Genomic DNA, 22,588 nt, shown 5'->3' on the forward strand with positions numbered 1-22,588 from the left:
TGTGCATCAGGAAGAAGACAAGTGGCCCTCTCTGCAGGTATAGAGGTCTTCACAAGGGCCTCAGCGTCATTTTCCTAGATTGGCGTCATAAAGTTTAAAATAATTTGTCCTCTACTGCTTACCATTTGTTACTGGGTATCAATAACATGGTAATGGATGTGTAAATCATAAATATGGGTCCACATGACTTTAACTTTCATGTGATTTATGACACTGAATATTTTGCTTGTTCATGCATTCCTTCATCTCCTAACAACTTGAAGATGCACTGGCTCTCAAAGACAGCTCAACAACCAGACCTTGGAACAGAGGGAAATACAGGGAGCACGATGATGTTTACATTCTTCTTAAAACTTCCAATCCCTTTCATAGCATTTGACTAAATTAACTTATAAAAAAGAGACACACCCAGGCCCACGTATGCCTGCTAGTGTCCACTTCAGTTATCTAGTCTAAAAGGGGTCGGGGGAGTAGAGCTGGTGCTAATAATTCCAAATAATAAATGATCTTTAAGAATTCTGCTTAGTTTGAAATGTGTCTCTGTATTACATATATTTTAATTTGATTCTGTTTTATTGTTCAAGGAATACTTTGTTAAAAGGTGAAATCAAGCTACAAAATTATGACAGGAAAATTAATTCTATTTCTTTACCCCATCCCATTTTTCTTTCAAGTACTCTGTTTTCTTTCCTTTCGTTCTTTCTTTCTTTCCTTTTTTTTTTTTTTTTTTTTGAGACAGTCTCACTCTGTCACCCAGGCTGGAGGGTGGAGACCAGTGACACAATCTTGGCTCACTGCAACCTCCACCTCCCAGGTTCAAGCAATTCTCCTGCTTCAGCCACCTGAATAGCTGGGATTACAGGCATGTACAACCACACCTGGCTATTTTTTGTATTTTTAGTAGAGATGGGGTTTCGTCATGTTGGCCAGGCTGGTCTGGAACTCCTAGCCTCAAGTGGTCCGCCTATGTTGGCCTCCCAAAGTGCTGGGATTACAGGTGTGAGCCACCACACCCAGCCAATTTTCTACAACATGTGGGGACTAACCGCACCTTTTCATAACAATGCACCATGCCAACATACAAAAATAGGTGCATTCTTCTCTCTCTCACCTTCCTTAAACCTGCTCTTCACTGACTTACAACCTTCCCGAGAAAGTCAGAGAAAATTAAAGATCTCCAGTTCAACACTCCATCTCTTTCAGGTCTTGTAAGGATACAGAATATATTTAAGATTTAAAGTAATCAGAGATGGTATGTTAATTTCAAACCACTAAAGAAAGCTGACTAGATGGTAATGCCAAAAAGAAATCAAGCACAATTTGCCCATGCAAAAGCTGCAATATAGACAATCATGCCATGAAACACACGCAGTATGTAGTTGAAGGCATTTGCATTCCTCTTACAATATTATACAAACCCCAAAAAGGGAGAGAAGAAAACTACATCTTTACCTCATTTATTTAATAAATGATTTCAAGTGATCATTATGACTTGCTATAGCTCAGTTAATAATACAATATCACGGTACTATTGGGGTAGGGGGAAAAGACAGAAGTACTCTAAAAGAAATTGCACAAAGGGAAAATAATTACTAATGCCAATAGTAAAATATACATTGACATACATACATACATATATACATACGTATACACATGTATAAAAGTATTATAGTACCTTTGTGATCAGTTTTTCAATATTTAATCTAAATATCTAAATAGTATAGTCATAGGAATAAAACATCAGTTATATTTAAAGTACCAAAATAACGATTGATGTCTAAGGTTTAAGTCACATTACATTATAGTGATTCTACCAACCACACCCAAATTATACTCTTTACTTAAGGCTCCATCATTGGGTTCTGTCTACAGTATCTTCTCTATGCAAAACAATGTTACACTGTTCATCTCACACACCATAGACTCTAGAGAAGTTAAGTGCAAAATCACATACTCTAGACAAAGAGTGGTTCTCCAGCTAAAGAGACTCTTGGGGAGGACTAATGAATGGCTCACCTTTGTCCCAGAACTTGGCTCAGGGCCCAGAACATTGTAGATGCTCAGTAAATTTTTCTTAGATTGAACTAAAATTATACCATAAAGATGAATAACTTTCTAGCCCTTAGTTCTATGGGTGACAGCTATCTGAAACCAGTGTCTGAGAGGATTCTCACAATGTTTAGCATCTAATATTAGACATACTCTCTGCAAATTCAGAGAGTAGGTGGATATTGGGCTTCAGTGGCAATATATTTAAGATGACTGGTTTAGTATTTTTAGATTCCTTTATGAAGTAAAATTACCGAAACTTTGAAATAGCGCAGAAAAAATGTTGATATATTCATTTACTATATACATGTACTACGATCTGTTGCTAAGAAATCTTATAAATAAAAGTTATTCAATGTTTGATCATTATCCCTGGTGTGATTAAAACAAGTATGATAAATAAATCAGGAACTAGAATCCTCAAAGGTCAAGTTAAATAAACATTAAAATCTTCTGCAGTTATTTGCAAATGATGGCATTATATTATATTTGATTTTTGATACAGAAGTATCCTCTGACAAGGTGTGGCAGTTCACGATGCCTGTAATCCCAGCACTTTGGGAGGCCGAGGCGGGAGGTTTGCTCAAGCCCAGGAGGTCAAGGCTGCAGTGCACCACTGCACTCCAGCCTGAGAGACAGAGTGAGACCTTGTCTCAAAAAAGAAAAAAAAAAAAGAAGTATCCTCTAATTATAACCTCTGATAAATTACATATGTGGATTTGCAATATGAATTTTAAAAAAGAAGAACAGTAAAAAATGTTAGAATTTCCAAGAGGAAAAAAATGTGGACCAAACATACAATATCTAGGAATTAGCTCTTTTGGATTAGGAAAATTGATAGATGTCCCTGCTAAACTTCCCCCTAAGAAAATATCTTAAAAGGAATAATCCAAAAGTTTTAATGGTTTTAATAAGTTAATTTAGTCATAAATGAAAGATGACTCACTGTTTTATTTCTTAAGCTTGATAATATAGTCATAGACTTTCATCATGGTATTCTTTATATGTTTTTGTATGCCTTAAATGTTGCACAATAAAAACATTTTAAGTAATAGAAGAGGAATTCTTCAAGCAGTGTATGATGGTGTTTTTCTTAGTTAAAGGATGAATTATCAAATGCTTGCTCCCCATGGAAGCCTCTTAAGGAAAAGTTAAAACTTTGAATATGTCTTATGGGAAGAGACTAATGTAGCACAAATCATTAAAAAACCTTCACCTAATAGTCTTCCTGGTCATTGTCATATGGACCAAATGTTCACTCTAGGGCCCAAAAAGCATTTGTGTCCTGCATGTATTCAATCTTCTGGAACTTGGTATTTCCCACAAAGTTCAGTAACAGTGTCCTAAAGTCAAGGCGACAAAAGAACTTTGCATTAATAAAGACGATTTTGAGCTGAGTCAAATTTGGAAGGAATAAACTATCCCTTTTCCTTATACTGAAAGTCTTTTAATATGCATGTGCCTAAATTGAATAAAATCTCCTACATTGTGGGGGGAACAATGCTCTGCAGTGTCATTTGCATACAAAAGACTGCCAAAATTTTTCAGTCAAAATATTCAGTTTAAAACTTTGAAAAGAAATCTAATCTATTCCCATCACTTTGGGTGCCAACTGGGTATAAGAAGGTCGAAGTCAAATACAGGATTTCTGAGGTCAAAGGCAAGGATAGTCAGAGATCTGAAAAACAGTGATATGTGAAGAGCTAGAGAAACTGAATGAGGAGTCTCAAAAAGAGAAGGCTTGGGGTGGAGATGGGATGGGCATAACTTCTTCAGGCTTAGTACTGGACCTGGTCAGAGTAGCTCATCAATTTATGATTGTTGAATGAATGAATGAATGAATGAATGAATGAACCAATTAATGAACTAAACAAACTCACAATAGAAAAGCAGTAGTACAGAAGTAGGAGAAAAGAATAATTGATAGCAGAAATCAAGGCTTACTTATTTTTGTACTCCTGGTACTTGATAACTATGCCTAGGACATAGTTGGTGCCCAATGAACACACGATTGGATTATAGCGTAATCACTGACCACTACATTTAAAGCAGTCCAATAGTGGAACAGGCTGCCTCACAAATAGTGAGCTCTCATTTCCTCTACACAGATTCTACTATGGGCCAGGATCTCAGCCAAGCAATGGAGCCAGAGGCTGGGCAGATACAAGCAGAGATTTTGGAAAAAGACTCTGAGTCCCTCTCAGCACTTCAAAGATCCCTTCCAACACCCGAACATCAAAACGTTATGTTACATTGCCAAGCGAGGGTGCCTATGAATGCCTGTTGAAACCCCACAACATTTTTTTCAGTCATTTATTAAAACCCCAAAGAGACTACCAGGACTTCAGGGCAAACATCCTAGAGGTAGCGATGCCCCCAGCAAGAGGGAAGAGTTCTCAGTCTAAGAGGCACAAACTGTAATCAGTGTAATTAACAGCTTACCCTCACCTCTAGTCAGGCGTTTCTTCAAGGTTCTAGAGTTTCCAGTCCTTACAGAACATTCTGAAGTCAGCAAGCTACACTGTCTTAGTCTCCTCGTACAAACTGATGGTAAAACAGATAGCACCCCAAAATATTTCCACATGCACAAACAACCTTGAAACGTGTGTTCGCATATCTTACAAGCAGGTATTTTTCCAATGCCACTCACAGCCTATTAGTGGGTCATTAAATTAACTTAGTGACTCCCAGCCAACATATATTTTCCATAAATAGAATGAAATGGAAAAGGTGGACTAGGATAGAAAATATCAGACTGCCTCACATACATAGGTATACATTGTTTCATGAAAAGTTTGTTTTAGAAATACAAATGTTGTTATAGATACACATGAACGTGTAAAATGGATTTCTTATTGTAGGTTAAAGTCCAAAAAGTTTAAAAGCTTCTGGTAGGAAAGATCAGGAAGACAATATCAATAGTTAAGAGCAAAGGCCGGGCGTGGTGGCTCACGCCTATAATCCCAGTACTTTGGGAGACCGAGGTGGGCAGATCACGAGGTCAAGAGATCGAGACCATCCTGGTCGACATGGTGAAGCCTCCTCTCTACTAAAAATACAAAAATTAGCTCGGCATGGTGGCACACGCCTGTAGTCCCAGCTACTCAGGAGGCTGAGGCAGGGGAATCACTTGAACCCGGGAGGCAGAGGTTGCAATGAGCTGAGATCATGCCACTGCACTCCAGCCTGGTGACAGAGTGAGATTCTGTCTCAAAAAAAAAAAAAAAAAAAGCCAGGGCTTTGGAGTTAGACCTATCAAAGTCTGAATCCTAATTCTGCTACTGATATGTTCGATGATCTTGGCATGCCACTTATTCCTCTAAGCCTGTCCTCACCTGTGGAATGCGAATGCTATACAATATAGCACCTGATGTCCAGTAAACAATAATGGGTCTCCTGTGAAGTCTCCTATGAGTCTCCTATGAAGAACAGCCAATGCTGTGGGAACCTGGGGTCTCAGGGTTGCTCTGGGCCTGATCATCCACTCAGATCTATAAGGAGGATTCTCAGGATCCATTTAGAAAGATTCTCCCTTACTTCCATAAGCATGGCCTTTGGCTCTTAAATACCTGTGCTGGAGTTTTGTAATTATAGAAACAACAGGAACCAAAACTCATTAATGTTGGGCTACAAACCAGAGGGAAGCTTCTTTCTCAAACAGGGCTCAGGCCTAGACAAATCCAGTTTTCTGAAATTGCTAGCCAGCAACAGTACTGAGATGGCCATCCCAGAAGCAAGGTCAACACAGAAGCACCCAGACAGGCTGCTGGAGGTTGGGACAAAGAGATCCTTGCTGTCCCTACAGATATCCTGACTTCCAAGGAGCTCCCCTCATACCCAGCCTGGCCTGCCTTCTCTACAGGGTAGCCGATCGTCAGCATCATCTTCAATGGTGTTGCCAAGAGCACTCAATGCTCCTGCCATCCCTGTCCATCTCCACATGAGAGGAGAGGTTAGGAAGGAGATGAAGCCTGAAAGCCTTGGGAGGACAGCCCAGCACAGGGGAACACAGACACACGTGAAGCCAGGGAGTAAACCAGTAGGGCAGACAAGAAATGGAAGAAAGCAGCGACAGGAAGAGAGACAAAGAAATACGGAAAGAAATAAACAATAATGCAACAAAAAAAAAGAGAAGGTTTTTAAAAGCAAACCAAAAAATAAGAGTATAACAAAAAGGAGGAGAGCAGCAAAGAAAAGAAGTAATGGAAGAAGCTATGAGGATAAGAGACCATCCCTAGATTCCAAGCTGCTTGGTTCACTGTTCCTTCAGAGGGGGTGATGCCCAGGCACAGTGGGGAAGAAGGTATGCAGGGAGGGGAGGTGCTATCTCCATTCCCACTGTCCTTCCCCTCCTCAGGACTGGTCCATCAGGGAAACCAAGGACACAGGCTCAGGGGCATTTGTAGAAAGAAGCTCCGGAAGCTGTCAGATTTCAATACATCCATCCTGCCCTCTACTGCCAGGTGCCACCTCAGGTGTTCCCAGGCCTGCTCCTCTCCCCTAGAGATGTGGCTTCAGCTGCCAAGCAATTCCTATCAGTCTCGTCATTCTCAGTTGTCTTTTCCCTAAGCTCTGTGTGCTTCCCTCTGTACTTGACACTTTTGGGGGCACCCCAATCTTTTTCTAGAGGCATTTGGGGCTAAACTACACTTTTTGCATTTCTGAGAACTCAGAGAACAAAGAGCAGAGGCCTAAAAACCATGGCCTGGTCTGGAATCCTGGAAATATCTTGGTTATTTGCAAAGGGAACCCCACCATGCCTCTCTGTCTTCTCTTGCTGTCCCCTTCTGTGGAGGGGGTGGGTGGCTATGAGCGGACTTGGCCTGGCACCCTCTCCCTCTGTGGACCATTCCTGTCTCCTCACCTTCCAAATCACATGGAAGAGGCACAGTAAGTACTCACAGAAGGTGACCCAGTAGAATCCCAAGTCATTAGTGAGGGGCTTAGGCCTGGACCAAGGGAAAGCTTGATTCCAAGTCCCTCCCCCTTCTCACACGAAGGGAAGAAGGCTTGAACCCAAGTCCATAGCCTTTCAGTTAAAATGAGCAGGAGCCAAACCTGTCACTGTTTCCTAACATGTGCTCCCACAGCAAAAAAGCAGGGGTGGCTCTAGAGGGAGAAAATGCAAAGAGGGCACTTCACAGTGCAGTAGTGAAACCCAGAGTCACAAAGTCTCCAGAGGAGGAGGCTCCTGGCATCCCCAGCTCCGTGCGGAGGAGCAAAGGGTCTTAATAGGCAGTCATTCTGAGCTGAAACCCCTGAGTGTCGGGCCCAGAAAGAGCGGGATGAAAGGGGTAGGGAAGCCCCCTGGTAGCCAGGAGGAGTCAGAAAAATAGGAGATGCAGAGCGAAGGCCTCTGCTAGGCCGCTGGCCTCCCACCTGGGCCCAGAGCGATCTCTTGCTGTGCCACACCCACTAGCTGCCATGTTCACTCCCCAAAACCTGGGATTTTCCCTCAAAACACAGATGGGGGATGCGGGAATCAGTCTGGTCAGCCAGTCTGGCTCTGGTTTTCATGGCCAAGGCAGCCTAAGTCACTCATGGCTCCCTAGCTGCCCTGAAGGCTGAAATACAGAGCATCTTTGAGGACAACTGCTCTATCTGGGGGAAGGAGGACAAAATGCTCAAAATGTAATAAAAGGAAGGGCCAGGACCCAAAGGGGTCTCACTCCCTGTTTCTCTGGACTCTCTGTGGGGTGCCTGTGTGCAGGATTTCTGCAGAAGATAGTCCATTTTGTTAAGCCTTTGAATATTCAAATTGAAAGTATCGCGCAATCATTGATTGTCAAATCATGGGTTTCTAGAGGTTTTAAATACTTGGCATGAGGGGGAAAAAACTCAAACCTATACCCGAAGGTATAAAACATTAATTCTGTTTGTCTCCTGCTCCAGGGACCTGGGTGCAGCCGGATGCTTTGTGAAACTTTAAAAATGTTGCATCTCTGCTTCTCTCCCTGCCCAGGAGCCCTCCCAGGCGCTGAGTCCCTGCAGCTGCAGCATCCAGCCACCGACCCAGCTCCTGCTGACCACGATGTCGGGTAACTCGGCTGCTTCTCCTGGGGTCGGGTCAGGCGGGCCAGGGGCATTTCAATCCGGGTGTGTTTCCACAGCTTTTCCTACATAGAACACAGAGGCACAAAGTCAAGGCATGCGAGTAAAGGCCGGGGATCCGGAGAGGGCGCGGGCCACGCTGTGGCTGCTCCCACTCAGCGCCTGTCCCGGAGGGCAGAGGCCCAGAGGCCGAGTTGGCCGCTCCAGACGTCCGCGTACCCCAGGCCCCCGCCCGCCCTACCACGTATCCACTGTTGTGTCCTGGGACATCGCGGCGCGGACCCTGCGCGCCCGGAAGCGGCGACGGGGGGAGCTAGAGGCTCACAGTGAACCTGGAACGGGGATAGAGCGCGCTGGCTGCAATGAGCCTAGCAGTGGCGGTCCCTGCGCGGACCCGAGGGACGCCCGACCGCGGAGTCCGGAGCCGATCGAGGAACGGGGTGGTGGGGCTGCGGTAGGCTGGAGTGCGGAGAGAGCGCGGCGCTTGGGCCCTGGGGGCTGGGCACGGGATTCCCTGGGTCCGGGCTAGGAAGAGCGCAATCCCCTTTCCTAGGGAGACCCTGGCTCCTGGAATCCGGCTTGAGGGGGAACCCTGCTGTCCAGCTGCGGTCCCCGCAGTGACCAGGCGAGGCGCTGGCATCTTGGCACTATCGCCAGGCGCCCAGCCTGAACGCGCGACCACCCTCGGCCGCCGCACCCAGCTCCTCCCCGCGGATTCCTGGACGCTCACTGCAGGGTCGTGGTCAGGGCCGGAGCCACCCAGGACTCCTGCGGCCACCTCCACCTTGAAAGCTCGCCCAGCCGGCTTGGCCAAACCAGCTGGTCCCCAACCTACTCACTGCGGCTCTTCGGGACCCGGGGCCGAGGCTGCCCCTGCACCCGGCGCGCAGGGGTCCCTCCCAGCGAACCCCTCTGGCGCGCGCCCGCAAGCTGGGGCAGTCCGACCGGGCCCCGCCAGCCCGGGGGCGGCCCCTAGCGAAGGGTGGCCTCCCGGCGGAGTGCAGGGTCATCGGGAGCCCCGGACGGCTTTTCCCACCTCGCGCTGCGCGGACTCGCCCCGGAGCCTCAGTGCGCCTCGGAGAAACGCCTGCCCCAGAAAGGGAGGGGGTGGGGAGAGAAGGGAAGAAGGGTAGAGCACGAGCGGGGGCGAAGGAGGGAGGAGGGCAAGATGGAGCGCGAAAAAGGCGGAGAAAAGGGGAGAGGGAGAGCGCGCAGAAGGAAAAGACAGAAGGGAGAGAGGGAGGGAGTTCCTCGGGCCTGGCCCCTTTACTAGGGTCAGTCTGGCAGGTCCCTCGCCGGCCGAGGACTGGGCTGGCCAAACCTCACCGCTTGCTCCAGGGCTGGCTTCCAGACCAAGGGCACACAGAGGTCGGAGACTCTACAGAAGCCATACCTGGCCAGGTGGAGAAGGAGGGGACTCGGGACTTCCACGATCGTGGGAACAGCACAGTGGGGAGGGCTACATCAGACGCTATAATCAGAGAAAGCCCCCTGCCCCAGGCCTGGCCCCTCCCCAGGTCCATAATACACTCTCTCAGCGGGCTGGGTCTGAAAGCCTAGGTTCCCCCGGCCTAGCCAGAGTGGTGGGCTCCACTGCACTGGTCTCCACATTCCAGAGCAGAAAAACCTGTATGCTATTGGCCTAGGACTGAGGCCCAGCCAGGGGTGGGTGGCCTCACAAATTTCCATGGGTTCTATTCCCACCGGGGCCCTGAAACCTGTTCAGCCACTCTTCATTCTTTCGAGTCTGAAATGTTTGGGTTTTTACCATCCTTTGACATTTTTTGTGTGTGTTCTCTGAACTTAGAAACTTGACTTTGGGTGCTATTGCCTATAAAAGGGTCCCCCACTCTGCACCCTGGCACTCAGACCTTGGACTCGACCACTGACTCAGTTGCCTTTCTCCAGAAAAACCGAAGGTGTATCAAGGTGTCCGAGTGAAGATCACAGTGAAGGAGCTGCTGCAGCAAAGACGGGCACACCAGGCGGCCTCCGGGGGAACCGTAAGCATAAGCCCTTCCCTCACTGGGCAGCCCATGCCAGGCCTCTTTCAACCCTGTGTCTGCAAGGTGTGGAGGCCACCCAAGGCCCCACGCACTCACCATCCCCAGACCTGGCCTTTCTCTGCTGTTCCTATGACTTCTGTAGCCAGATGCATCCCAATCGGAAAGCTACAGAGGACAGCTGGGGCATGTTGTGGGTCTCAGGATTTGGGGGAGCCCATCCATCCCCCATGGATGAAAGTAAAGTATAAAAAGTGTGTTGGTCCTCTGCAGGGGGAGGAGCGGCCAGCAGGTAAGCAGACATCGTTTTGTTAGGAAGACAGTGTATGGGAATGTACAGCCCTTGCAGACCCATAGAAAATCTCTCCCAGAAATTCACCTCATTTTAGGGGCCCCTTCCAGGATAGCAACCGTGTGGAACATCCTCCCTTCCCTCCTCGTGGTTCTGGAACTCATCCTCTGAGATCATTTATCTGTAAATCATCAGTCACCCAAAGTATCTAGCAGAAAAGGGCCCTGTCTCTGCAGAAAAGACAACTGGAGTACAGGACCACTTCCTTAAAATGTATCAACACCTTAAGCAGTTCCAGGTTATTACAAAATTGAACTGAGCAATGACTGCTCAGTTATGAACTGACACTTTATACACCATCCTTTGGTGTATCCTTTGGCAGTAAGTACTGCCAAAGGCACTCAGGGCAGCAGCAGAACTAAATAAACTAGGTGAGATTATTGCCCAAGAGAGGGCAGCTCATCGCTAAAAAGCCTCCATCATACAATTGTTTGGGGATTGGTTTGGGTGTGAACGTAAGATCTGACAGCTGGGGCTCGTATTGCCTGTTAGGATTGGTCCTTCTCCAGCCCATTGGTATCGGCCCCACAACAGTTTTTGTGCCTGATACTGTTCATGTGCAATACATGACTTCATGAAATAGGCCTTTGACAGTTGGACTTCATGAAATGGGAGGGGGCAAATGATGTAGGGGAGGTAAACACAGTTTCCAGAACCAGATGGACTGGGCTCAGGTCTCAGCTCCTCCATGGTATGTATCCTCAAGCAAATTATCCAGTCTCTCTTGCCTCTGTTTATTCGTCTTCAAATTGGGGATGATAGGATTTTGTGAGGGTTAATCGAGTTATTGCATACAAAGCCCTTAGAAGAATGCTTTCCACATAGTGAGTGCTCAATAAATGTTAGTGGTCATTATTTGAGAAATAATATTATTTGGGGAAAGCAACTAAAATAAAATTCCAACCAAGGATTGAAAGCCAGCTCTTTGGTAATGTTCATTCATACCCTTTGCTCAGAGTTTAGAGTTCAGATGTGAGCCAGCTGCAATTTGGCTTATACAGCACATGTAGCTGGAAAAGCTAGGACCTCCATGTGCAGAATTTCAGGTAACACATTAACACTCCCTTATGTTTCTAGAGGACTTCACAGTGGTTCTTCTTTTAAAGTACTTTGGCATAGCCACTATTTCATTTAGTTTTTATAACAGCCAGCAGAGGTAAGTAGATCAGAGATCCGTCCTTCGATTGCAGGTAAAATTCAAAACCTTGAAGTTGCTCGTGGCGACGTTAAAAGTAGGACTAAGGCCTTATTCTTAGTGTAATATAAAAACCCTTCCATTGGCTCTTTACTCTCTAAATTCATCATTCTGCAGCTCTGACCATACTAAGCAGGAGTCTGACAGCCTCAACCCCTTCAGTTCAGAGATGGTTATCTAATTAATAAAACCAGGTACAAGGGAACTGGAAAATGCTTCTGGAGAAAAACGTCCTCAAGACATTCATAATAAAATGTAATGTTTCCTTAAGGAGCTTTGGTCCTTGGTAGAGTTCTGCTCTAAAATGTAATGTTTCCTTAAGGAGCTTTGGTACTTGGTAGAGTTCTGCTCAGCTGCACCTGGAGAGCCCCGTGTGAGTGTGGCACTTGCTGCTGGGCCCTTACAGATGAGTCTGGCCACTGTTCCCTTCTTAGCTCACTACAGGAGCTAAAGTAAGGGTAAGACATTTCACTTGTGTATCTGACCGGTTTCTTATTTAAATTTTTCTGAATTCCCTCCTGAGAAATAAAGCAGGACTTCTGAACCAGTGTCTTACAGGAACAGCAGAGTAAAGCCTGCTCTCCTTTGCTTCCCAGAAGACTGCATCAGCCCATGCCCTCGCAAGCAAGTAGGAGTAACACGCATATAATTTAATTACAACAGCCAGATGTAAAATCCCTCACTGGAAGCCCTCGGAAGGATCTGGGATTCTAAGGAAGCTGTGAGAGCGCACTTAGTAGGCAAGAGTAGCAGATGCCAGGGGATGATGTATGCCTGCTCCTTAGTGTAGGCCTTTCTTGTATAACAGAGATGATCCCCAGTTTGTTCATTTGTTGAAGGATGCCTCTGGGGAACTTTAAGCCAAGGAAAGAGTTAATTATATCAAATACTACAAAGCAGCAAGAAATCTATCTTAATTTGTTATAAAGTCAGAGTAGTATCCACAATTTGAAATTTTAAGAAGGCAATCATGAATGGAAGTCATAGGTTGAGACAGATATTCAGTAAAGAACTCAAATATTCTTCAAGCAGTGCCAGAGGAAACTGTGTGTATGCCGGCTTGGAACACTTGATTTTAAAAAACTTATTTCAGCCAGATCAATTTGCAAACACGTGCATGTGCACACACACACAGACACACACACACTTGCCTTCGGGGTAAAAGGAAACTTGAGTGAGTCATTATCAAAAGATATCATTTACCTTTCTTTTTTTAAATCATTAATTTTTTAAACAGTCTTGATGTGTTTTTATAAATTGTAGATTGTGAATTTTTGTGCTGTTTGAAATCTAAGACAGAGTTGCCTTTCTTTGTATTCTTGGAGCAAAGTAGAAAGCGAACCCATGACTCCGAAAGATAATATCAAGTAGGATATTGTAAACACACCTCAGGGAGATAACATGGGGAGGAGGCAGACAAACAGGCCAATCCGGGGGAGAAATGGGGTTAAGGAAAGCTCTACAATGAGGCAGATTTTTTAATACACACTCCTTCCAAGTCCTTCAGCTCAAGCTGCAGCCAAATATTTGCATAAAGAGCTGGTAAAGGATTCCAGCTTCCTGGTTCATGACATTACAGCACAGATCATTTTCAAAATTAATGCTGCCTCCTGTTTCAGCAGTGGCTGCCTGCACAGCTCTCCCTGTGGCTCACGGTGTGGGAGTGAGTATGCCCTGTAACCCAAAAGAGGTATGGTGAGCTCGGCTTCCCAGCACAGAATCACAGAGCAACGCAGGTCCCTTTAAACTTTAAAGCTACTACCTGAAATTTAAAAAAAAAAAAAACAACCTAAATTACTCAGTATAATTATCAATTCAACTGAAAAATGCAGACTGCTTTACTTTACATAGTTAAAAAGAGCAGTCTCATAAACTTTCAAGTATTTAAATACAGTAGTTTAAATAAAAGCAACTTTTATAGAAAATAGCACAAAACATACAAAGTACTGGAATAATTCCTGACCATTAACTAGAATGTAAGTAGGTTCCAACTCACCAACTATAGCTTTAAGAAAATATTTTCTATTTTAGTGTTTCGTGTATACTAAGAACATGTGAATATTTTTAGCTACTCAGGATTAAAATTAGGAATTGTGTTCTTTGGGGAAACGAATCCCTAAGGCTAAGTAGCCAGATGATATACAAAAATGTTGAGAAAAATAATTGACAAAGCCGTAGACAGTTGGGGTTAAATAAATGTTAGTCCTTATTAATTTTAAATCAAATAGTTTAATAGGAAGCCTTTTGCTGCATTTTCTCAAACTGTTACATTTTTGCCACATAAAATTATTTCCATTAATTTTTTAGTCAAAATTAATCACTTTTAAAATTTAAGTTGAAGAATCTGATATCAGGGAAAAACTCCCCAAACAAGCAAACATAAATACTGAATCTAAATAAAACATAACATTGGTTGTATTTAAAAAGGCAACTTTTTCTGAGAAGGAGGAATCTGGCTTACCTTATAGCAGAAACATAGTTCTCATCAAAATGTCTTAGCTTACCCTTTAGAACTTTTCTTTCAGCCTGCTTCACGATGATATTCTTGCTTTGACAGCGGTCCGGAGGCAGCAGTGTCCACCTTTCAGATCCAGTTGCACCATCTTCTGCAGGTCAGTACAGCCAGCATTACAGTTCCCGCAAACACTCTTTCAAAAGTCCATCTCGAAAGTCTTTCAGTGCTTGATTCAGGGGTTAAGATAGGCACCACTATTTAATTGGAATCCAACCAATCAGAAGGTGAAAAAGGCCATAGTCACTCCACATGCAAGCCCAGCAAGAAAACAAGCACAAATGTTGTCTTCATTTCTGAACTCTCTACTCTCTGCTATATTGTCCCAAGAGTTTGTTCTTCACATTTATTCCAGTTCCTCATCGCCAAGTAACTAAACTGAACTGCAAAATCAGAATTGTTCTCAGGAACTTATCTTTTTTTAGTGCACTGTTAGATGGCATACAGAACATCCCGAGGCACTCAAATAATGCCTTTGCTCTGTTCCTTTAGTTTCCAGCTGACAGGGGCTTCCCTCCCCTTCTCTCTTCCCAGAAAGCAGTTCAAACAAGTGTAGGTTTTCTCAGCCCAATAAGAATAACTCAATTACATAAACACTCCTACCTCTGCTACTCAACAGCTAAGAGTTTAAGGAGGTCGTATTCAAGGAAACCTCTGCCTATGGCTGCTCCCCACTAAATGTGTCACTGTAGCTTCACTCTAAAGAACTTGAGACCTCAAGAAGAACCCAGTGTCCTTTAGTCCCTTTGATGAGAACACTCTAATCCTCTCTTCTTCCAGCATTTACAGATAATTATCACAAATTGGGCCTATTAATAATAAAATGGAAAAGGAGTAATGTTTGCTGATTATTCTTGTTTGACATTTAACAACTTACTTTGATCACATTATGATGTTAGCATGTCCACTGAGAAAACATTTTTGCTTTTTGTAATTTCAAGCCAGTAGTGCTAATTGGTACTGTATGCTCCTGGTTTCCATGATTATCATTTGCATTATCATTAAAATCACTTCTCAAAATTCTCTCTTCCAAACTTAAGTTACTGAGTAAGAGTGAAAAGTTCAGAAAAGCAATCACCCTAAGTCAAGAGAATTATTTCCCATAGCATCAGAAGTTTTCTCAAAGCCTCAACAACTCTGTCAGTTACTTCTGAGAGGTTTACGTGAACTGCCGGTAGGGGCTGGATGTCCACGATTTTATAGTCCAAGAAAGGGGAAGCTTGAGCAATTATTTGACTGTGACACTTGGACACAGATTGGGTCACTATCCTTTTATTTTTGCCCTAACCACTTTTACAGCCAATTTCCACATTATTAACCACATTCATTTCCCTAGAACTTGAATTAGCTAGGACAACTAAAAAGTCAAAATTGCATTCCTGTTTACTTTTCTGGCTTCGTTAAGCCCTTTTCCCCCTAGACATAGTAAATATTCAGAGTATAGATCTCCATTCAAATCTGTGTTTTGCAATTTTTATGCAAAAACCTGTCTTTTTCCTTTCTCTTCTAGGACTGTATTTTGAGCCTGAACCAATTTCTTCCACGTCCACTTATTTTCAACGGGGAGAATTTTCCAGTTGTGCTTCATGTGAAGAAAACTCAAGTTGCCTCGACCAGATCTTTGATTCCTACCTTCAAACAGAGATGCACCCAGAGCCTTTGCTCAATTCCACACAAAGTGCTCCACACCATTTCCCAGACAGCTTCCAGGCCACCCCTTTCTGCTTTAACCAGAGCCTGGTAATTTATCTCAGTTTTTTATATACCTGATTGTTGCTAACTATGGGGTAATAGTGCTTTATGAGTTTGCACCGCCTCGTGGGAAATCATACAAAAACTATCAGCAAGGAAATCATCCAAGGAAACAGGCAGAGAAGAATTTAAAAGTCAATGTATAGAAGTAGCCACACACTGCAGGGCATAAACCTTTGGATACACACATAATTCAGATTTCCCAAGATTTAGATTTTTAGGCCACCAAGTAAGTTGGTGTGTAGCAATAAAAAGAGGTTCCTGGCAATATTCATTTAATGTTTTTTAAACTGTGAAGTCAAGACACCTACTAATTGGAAGTCAGTGGTTTAAACAATGGCTCTTAGATTTTTTGATGGAATTTTGAGTTCTTGGAAATGGAATTAAGGCTGTGTATATATGGTACCAAATTTCATTTCGTTAGGGGGAGGTTTTGCTTGATTTTGTCATTGAACTGGCTCTACTAACTGATTGTTTTAGTCTGCTATAAGCACAATAACTCATTTGGGTCTGAGATGGTTAGTAAAAATGAAACCATAATCTTTGAAAAAAATTAAATTGGTGGATCTCAAATGTTTGAAAATGTGTTATCCTGCAAAATGAAGTAAGGTTTCTATTAGTGGAAACTAGTTATTTTAGTTGTCTTTTAGAGACTCACAGATTTTTTTGGTAAACCTTAAGTTATAAGGTTTTCTTTTTTAAGGAATGTAAATACTTTTTGCTTTTGGGTTGTCAAAAGTCTGTGTGGGCATCAGACTAAATTTCAGAGGGGATAGGAAATTAACTCTGTAGAATATGCGCATTGTCACGGGGAAAATATGGGGCCCCAGTGAGCCAGTTCCTTCCCAGCCTCCAAGTTAAGTTTTCTCAGTAACAATTGCAGACTTGCTTAAGAGAAAACAGACAGTAGCTCTCATTCCAGGGAACAAGACTTTAGTGGCGGGACAGGTAGTGACTCATCTTGGCGTGTCCCGGGGATACTCTAAGATCCTTGAGGATCCAAGTTATGCCTTTGCATGATCACCTGATTCTCCATGGTGAGGGTAAGGAGAAACATCCAGGGTGCCACCTGCAGCTTAGCCTGTGGCCTACAGCAGGATTTGATGTGCAGGTGACTTGAAGCACAGTGGGATTTTGTGGTTTCAGAACAGAGCACCCTCTAAAGTAGGATTATAACAAAGGAAGCCAGCGAAGCAAGGCAATTTATTGTTGGGAAAGAAATAGGTAACTATAGATTGTGGTGTCATGAAATCGTGTAGTCAGCAAATAAAATTACTTCTGCAGACTTGGGTTGGGTGTTGTTTGCTTTGATTTGGTTTTTTACCCCTCGTTTTCTCACTCTGCATTGGTAAACCCACACTGTTCAGTTCTTTTGATCCTGTCTAAGTTATTAAGCTTTTTGTTTCTTGGTTGTCATTTCTCTAGATCCCGGGATCACCTTCAAATTCCTCCGCTCTCTCTGGCTCCTTAGACTACAGTTACTCACCAGCTCAGCTGCATTCATATGCTCCAGAGAATTACAATTCCCCTGCTTCTCTGGACACCAGAACCTGTGGCTACCCCCCAGAAGACCATTCCTACCACCACTTGCCCTCACACGCCCAGTACAGCTGCTTCTCCTCGGCCACCGCCTCCCTCTGCTACTGCGCATCGTGTGAGGCAGAGGACTTGGATGCTCTCCAGGCGGCAGAGTACTTCTACCAGAGCACAGACTGTGTGGACTTTGCCCCCTCAGCAGCCGCCACCAGTGATTTCTATAAGAGGGAAACAAACTGTGACATCTGCTACAGTTAATAGAAATTACAGTAATTCAGAACATGGCACGGGTATATCTATTTTTCTACCACGTCTAGATGGCAGTGCAAAATATGCAACTTGGTAACACAATATCCGAAGCACAGTTTACATGTCACTATTTCCAATTTTCTGATGCTAGGCATTCATATGAAGTCCTCAAACCCGGTCATTGTGCCACTCCTACTTTGTATGCTCATAGTTTAAATTTTTATAGGAAACTTTCAATTGTTTTACCTGTTTGTGTAATGAACAAATGCTCTCTCCTTCTTTTTTTTACTAATAAATAATTTTGTATTACTAACTGTTGGATTTTTTTTGATTTCCAGTAGTCATTTTTAATTGATTTGAACATTATCCATTAATTCTGGAAATTGCTAATTACTCTCAAATGGTTTAATCTTATGGATTCATGAATTCAAAATTATTTTTATTTGGGCCAGGCGCAGTGGCTCACACCTGTAATCCCAACACTTTGGGAGGCTAAAGAGAGAGGGTCACGTGAGATCAGGAGTTCGAGACCAGCCTAGCCAACATGGAGAAATCCTGTCTCTACTAAAAATACAAAAAAAAAAAAAAAAAAAAAAAAAAAATTATCCAGGCGTGGTGGCGCACTCCTGTAATCCCAGCTACTCAGGAGTCTGAAACAGGAGAATCACTTGAACCCGGGAGGCGGAGGTTGCAGTGAGCTGAGATCACGCCACTTCACTCCAGGCTGGACGACAGAGCAAGACTCCATATATATATATTCATTTAAAACACACTGGGATACCTTGACTTCCATGGTATGGAGGGTAGGCACAGCTAGGATGGTGGAAAAGGAAAACCCTGCCTCACCTCCAGATGAGGGGGCACATCTTAGAGCAACATCAGGAAAATACATTTATGAACCATTAGTTTCTCTTATCTAACATTAGTCAATGAAGTATTAGGATAACCAAAAAGCACATGCTGCCTACAGCTATGTTAGCCTGTAGATCATTCTTTTTCCTTTCCAAAGCAATGCTTTGAGTTGCTTTCTGAGCAAATAGATCATCTTCTTTTTCTTGACAGATGCCATACAGTTAATGCAGCCCAAAGTTGAGAAGTCATTATTTTCTATTTCTGAATTTTTGGCTTTAGGTTCTTAAAAATACATCACTCATGCTTACACATTGATTTATAGGATTGACTATGTTGTTTACACTTGAATTTTAGCATTTACTTCCTCTGATTAATCTATTTGAAGAAGCCCAGCTGTCTTTCAAGGTAAAGAGGAGTTATTAGTCTACCTATGATGGACTAGACTGTTGAATCTTGTTTGCTGAGGGCATTAAGGCAGGACTTAATCCCTGAAGTGAAGTCTGAAGAGCCTTTGCCATGTCTCAAGTTCCAGAACAATGGCAGCAATACTGGTACCTTCAGCACTGGCCACAGGTACCATTTTCTGAGCACGTCCTATGTGCCAGAATTATCTATGAGTATTCTCACTCATTATCTAATTTAATCTTCACAACACTGACAGCAAAATGAGGAGTCTAAGGTTCAGAGAAGTTAGTTCAACTGTCCAGTGTCACCCAGCCAGTAGGCACCCAAGCTTGGGTCGGAAAGATAGCAAAGCCCTGTTCCTTCCCCTCCAGGGCTGAGAAGTTTGAGTCACCATTCGTCAAAGACCATTCAGCACCCCGGGGCACCATTAAATGCCAACTTCCTCAAATACACAGAGGTGTATCCCAAAACCAATTGAGTCAGACTTTGCCAAAAGGGCCGGATTGTCCATAGGACACAGAGATGACCGGCACAAGAGCTCTCAGACTATAGGTCCTATACTTTGGGGACTCAGGAAGAAGCTGACTCACTGCCACTTCAGTGGGTTTCTTCCTATCTGGAGACAAATATGCTTTGGAAATGTCACCATCTGACCGTCCTCCCTGGGGACTCAACCAAGGCTTGGGCAAATAGGACAAGTTGCAGCCTGCCTCATGGGATAATCGTGCCAGGGAAATAGAACAATTGCTGCCTTTCTGAGATGCCAGTAAAACTAGATTTTTAATGGCTTGAAACTAGCCTCTTGTCAACAAGTATCTATTCACACAGACCAAAGACCCTTCATACTATCCACCCACCACCTCACCCCCAGCGGGTGTACCCAAGATATAGAGAGCAGAGAATCCAAAGATGTCCAGTGGTTGGCACCAACATACCCCTTTTCTAGATGCCATTCTTTTTTTATTCGCCATGTCAGTCCTCTGGCGCCTGAATCAATTCTCTTGCAACTTAAACAGAGAGCATTTTTCTACCTCTTTAGGACTTACTCTTTCCTTGCACACTCCTAGTTTTTCCCTAAATCTAATGCAGAAAAGGATTCATAGAGGCATGTGGGTCAAGGGCGAGCGAGCGCAGCTCCTGTGCATCACGATGTGTAACTCCACCTTAAAACTGTCTTTAAGAACTTGCTAGAAATTTGGGCCAGTGGGTCACCTAGTGCATTCCCAAGTGGGTGGACACTGCTCACTCAGTCTCTAGCTGCTGCAGCTGACACAGAACAGCTCAGGAGCCCCGTAGCCCCAGGCCACACATCCATCAGCAGCATGTTTCATCAACATATACTGTGGCATCTGGTAAAACCCAGGTGCTTACACCTCTGCGTGAGAAAGAGCAATTCAGTAAATCTGGGGTGGGGCCCAGGCATCTGCATGTTCTAAATGTACCTAAATTGATACTTTTTGTTTTTTTGTTTGTTTGGTGTGTGTGTGTGTGTGTGTGCGCGCGCGCGCATATGTGTGTATGTGTGTGGTGGAGTCTCACTCAGTCACCCGGGCTGGAGTACAGTGGCCCAATCTCAGCTCACTGCAACCCCCACCTCGTGGGTTGAAGCAATTTTCCTGCCTCAGCCTCTCCAGTAACTGGGATTATAGGTGCACGCCTGGCTAATTTTTGTGTTTTTAGGAGAGACGGGGTATCACCATGTTGGCCAGGCTGGTCTCGAACTTCCGATCTCAGGTGATCCACCTGCCTTGGCCTCCCAAAGTGCTGGGATTACAGACATGAGCCACTGTGCCTGGCCTAAACATACATAAGTTGATGCTAATAGAGATGACCTTCTGTTTACACTTGAAAAACACTGACGTAGTCAATGTGTGAATTATTTACTTGAAGGACCAGTAGCACAATAATAATAGTTTTACATAGATTAAGCTCTTTCTATGGGCCAGTGCTGTAGAGATTATCTCACTTAATCCTCAAAAAAATCACACAAGATGTATGTTATTATTGTCCTCATTTTTATAGATGATGAAGCTGAAGTTTGGAGAGACATGATAACTTGCTCAATGTCACAGTACTGATATACCAGGGGAAGAGTTCTCTGACTCAGGTGATCCAGTGTTACTGTCTGAACTTCCAATAGCTTCAGTATACTTTCCATGCATTATACACGGAAGAATAATCTTCTTGAGAATTTTATCTTTTGCCTTAAATGTCACAGGTATATCTACAGCCAGTTCCTCATACCACAGATGCATTTGATAATATTATAAATGGAAGTTTACATGAAGGAATATATTTTATTATTCAGAACCATTATCAAAATCAATAATCCAAAATGTGAATTTATTGCTTACTGTATGCAAGACCGATTACATGTTACATGCCTTCAAAATGCAAAGCCAAAGGTTAAAAGGGGATGTGATTTTTAAAATTTTAAAATTATGAGGACTTCAGGTAGGATGGGCATGGACTGATTTTAAAATTCTTAGAAAACTTTAGTGAAGAGTCAACTCTTGAAGCTCGAGAGAGAGGAGACAAAGCTGAAGGTAGTAAACATTTGGAAACTGTTATCTCAAGCAATTGCCAGAGCATGACACCTTGGCAGCTGGCCTAAACCAGCAGGTGAACACTTGGGAGCAAGCTATAGACAGATAAGGATAACTGAAATGATGGAGTCAGGGAGGGGAGGCTACCCATGGATAAAAAATGGTTTTAAAAATCACTCTTTAAAAGACTCTAGAACAATGAAGGTTGAAAAGGATTAGGATCAAAGCCAGTGAAATTGTGAATAATTAGGTGAAAGTAAACAGGAACCTACCATTATTTCCCAAACCTCACAACCTACATAACTAACCCCATAGCAACCCACTGGTGAGGCTTTTCTGAGAAGCCCCCCATATAGCTCTCCCCTCCTCCTACAGGTGACAGTATGGAGATGCCCTACTAATAGCATTATTTGGTCGGTGGGGTATCTCAGAACCCTGGGGGCTAGATTTCAGGGTGGCCAGAGGGTGGCCACCCAGTGCCAGGTGGCTCTGTGCTTTAAGGCAGAGTAATTGACCTCATTTTTTATGCTTCTATAGGCCTCTGGGAAAGATGTAGAGGCTGGAAGATGGACAAACCTGAGACAACACAGCTTTGCATGGTAATAAAGCACCAAACTCATTGAAGACAGGAACCTGTGTCCATTGGGTCACACTTCAGAAAAGTTTATTTTGCTTAATATGGATAGAGAACATACAGTCGTTATTGGAGAAATATGGAAGCGTGTGTATGTATGTGTGTGTGTGTGATCTTTTTCAGTCTTTTTCAGACAAACAAATGCTGAGAGAATTTGCCACTACCAAGCCAGAACTACAAGAACTGCTAAAAGGAGCTCTAAATCTGGAAACAAATCCTGGAAACACACCAAAACAGAACCTCTTTAAAGCATAAATCTCACAGGACCTATGAAACGAAAGTACAATAAAAAAAAAAATCTAGGTATATAGGTAACAAAATCACAGTAAATGGAATGGTACTTCACATCTCAATACTAACATTGAATGTAAATGGCCTATATGCTCCACCTAAAAGATAGAGAATTACAGAACGGATAAGAATTAACCAACCAACTATCTGCTGCCTTCAAG

At 43.6% G+C, this 22,588-nt stretch overlaps 1 protein-coding gene and 1 long non-coding RNA gene across 4 annotated transcripts; one reads left to right on the top strand and one right to left on the bottom strand.

Moving 5' to 3' along the window:
- Window positions 1-1,441: 1,441 nt before the first annotated feature.
- On the bottom strand, window positions 1,442-9,011 carry LOC140712777 (uncharacterized). Its single transcript, XR_012094529.1, has 2 exons — window positions 8,940-9,011; window positions 1,442-8,165 (listed from the first exon to the last, which is right to left on the bottom strand). It is a non-coding gene; the product is annotated as an uncharacterized lncRNA (long non-coding RNA).
- On the top strand, window positions 8,300-18,012 carry POU2AF3 (POU class 2 homeobox associating factor 3). Of its 3 annotated transcripts, none has more exons than XM_073020923.1 (5): window positions 8,300-8,554; window positions 9,908-10,103; window positions 14,208-14,262; window positions 15,673-15,902; window positions 17,340-18,012. In XM_073020923.1, exons 4-5 carry the CDS (start codon window positions 15,807-15,809, stop codon window positions 17,706-17,708), a joined length of 465 nt encoding a protein of 154 aa, XP_072877024.1. In that variant the 5' UTR covers window positions 8,300-8,554; window positions 9,908-10,103; window positions 14,208-14,262; window positions 15,673-15,806; the 3' UTR covers window positions 17,709-18,012. The 3 variants fall into 3 exon arrangements, with proteins under 3 accessions (XP_072877024.1, XP_008018975.1, XP_037861164.1); XM_008020784.3 differs by having other exon boundaries at window positions 10,009-10,103; XM_038005236.2 differs by lacking the exon at window positions 8,300-8,554 and adding an exon at window positions 8,600-9,501 and having other exon boundaries at window positions 10,009-10,103.
- The last annotated feature ends 4,576 nt before the right edge of the window (window positions 18,013-22,588 follow it).

This window comes from Chlorocebus sabaeus, chromosome 1, assembly GCF_047675955.1.
Source record: "Chlorocebus sabaeus isolate Y175 chromosome 1, mChlSab1.0.hap1, whole genome shotgun sequence".
NCBI lineage: Eukaryota > Metazoa > Chordata > Mammalia > Primates > Cercopithecidae > Chlorocebus > Chlorocebus sabaeus.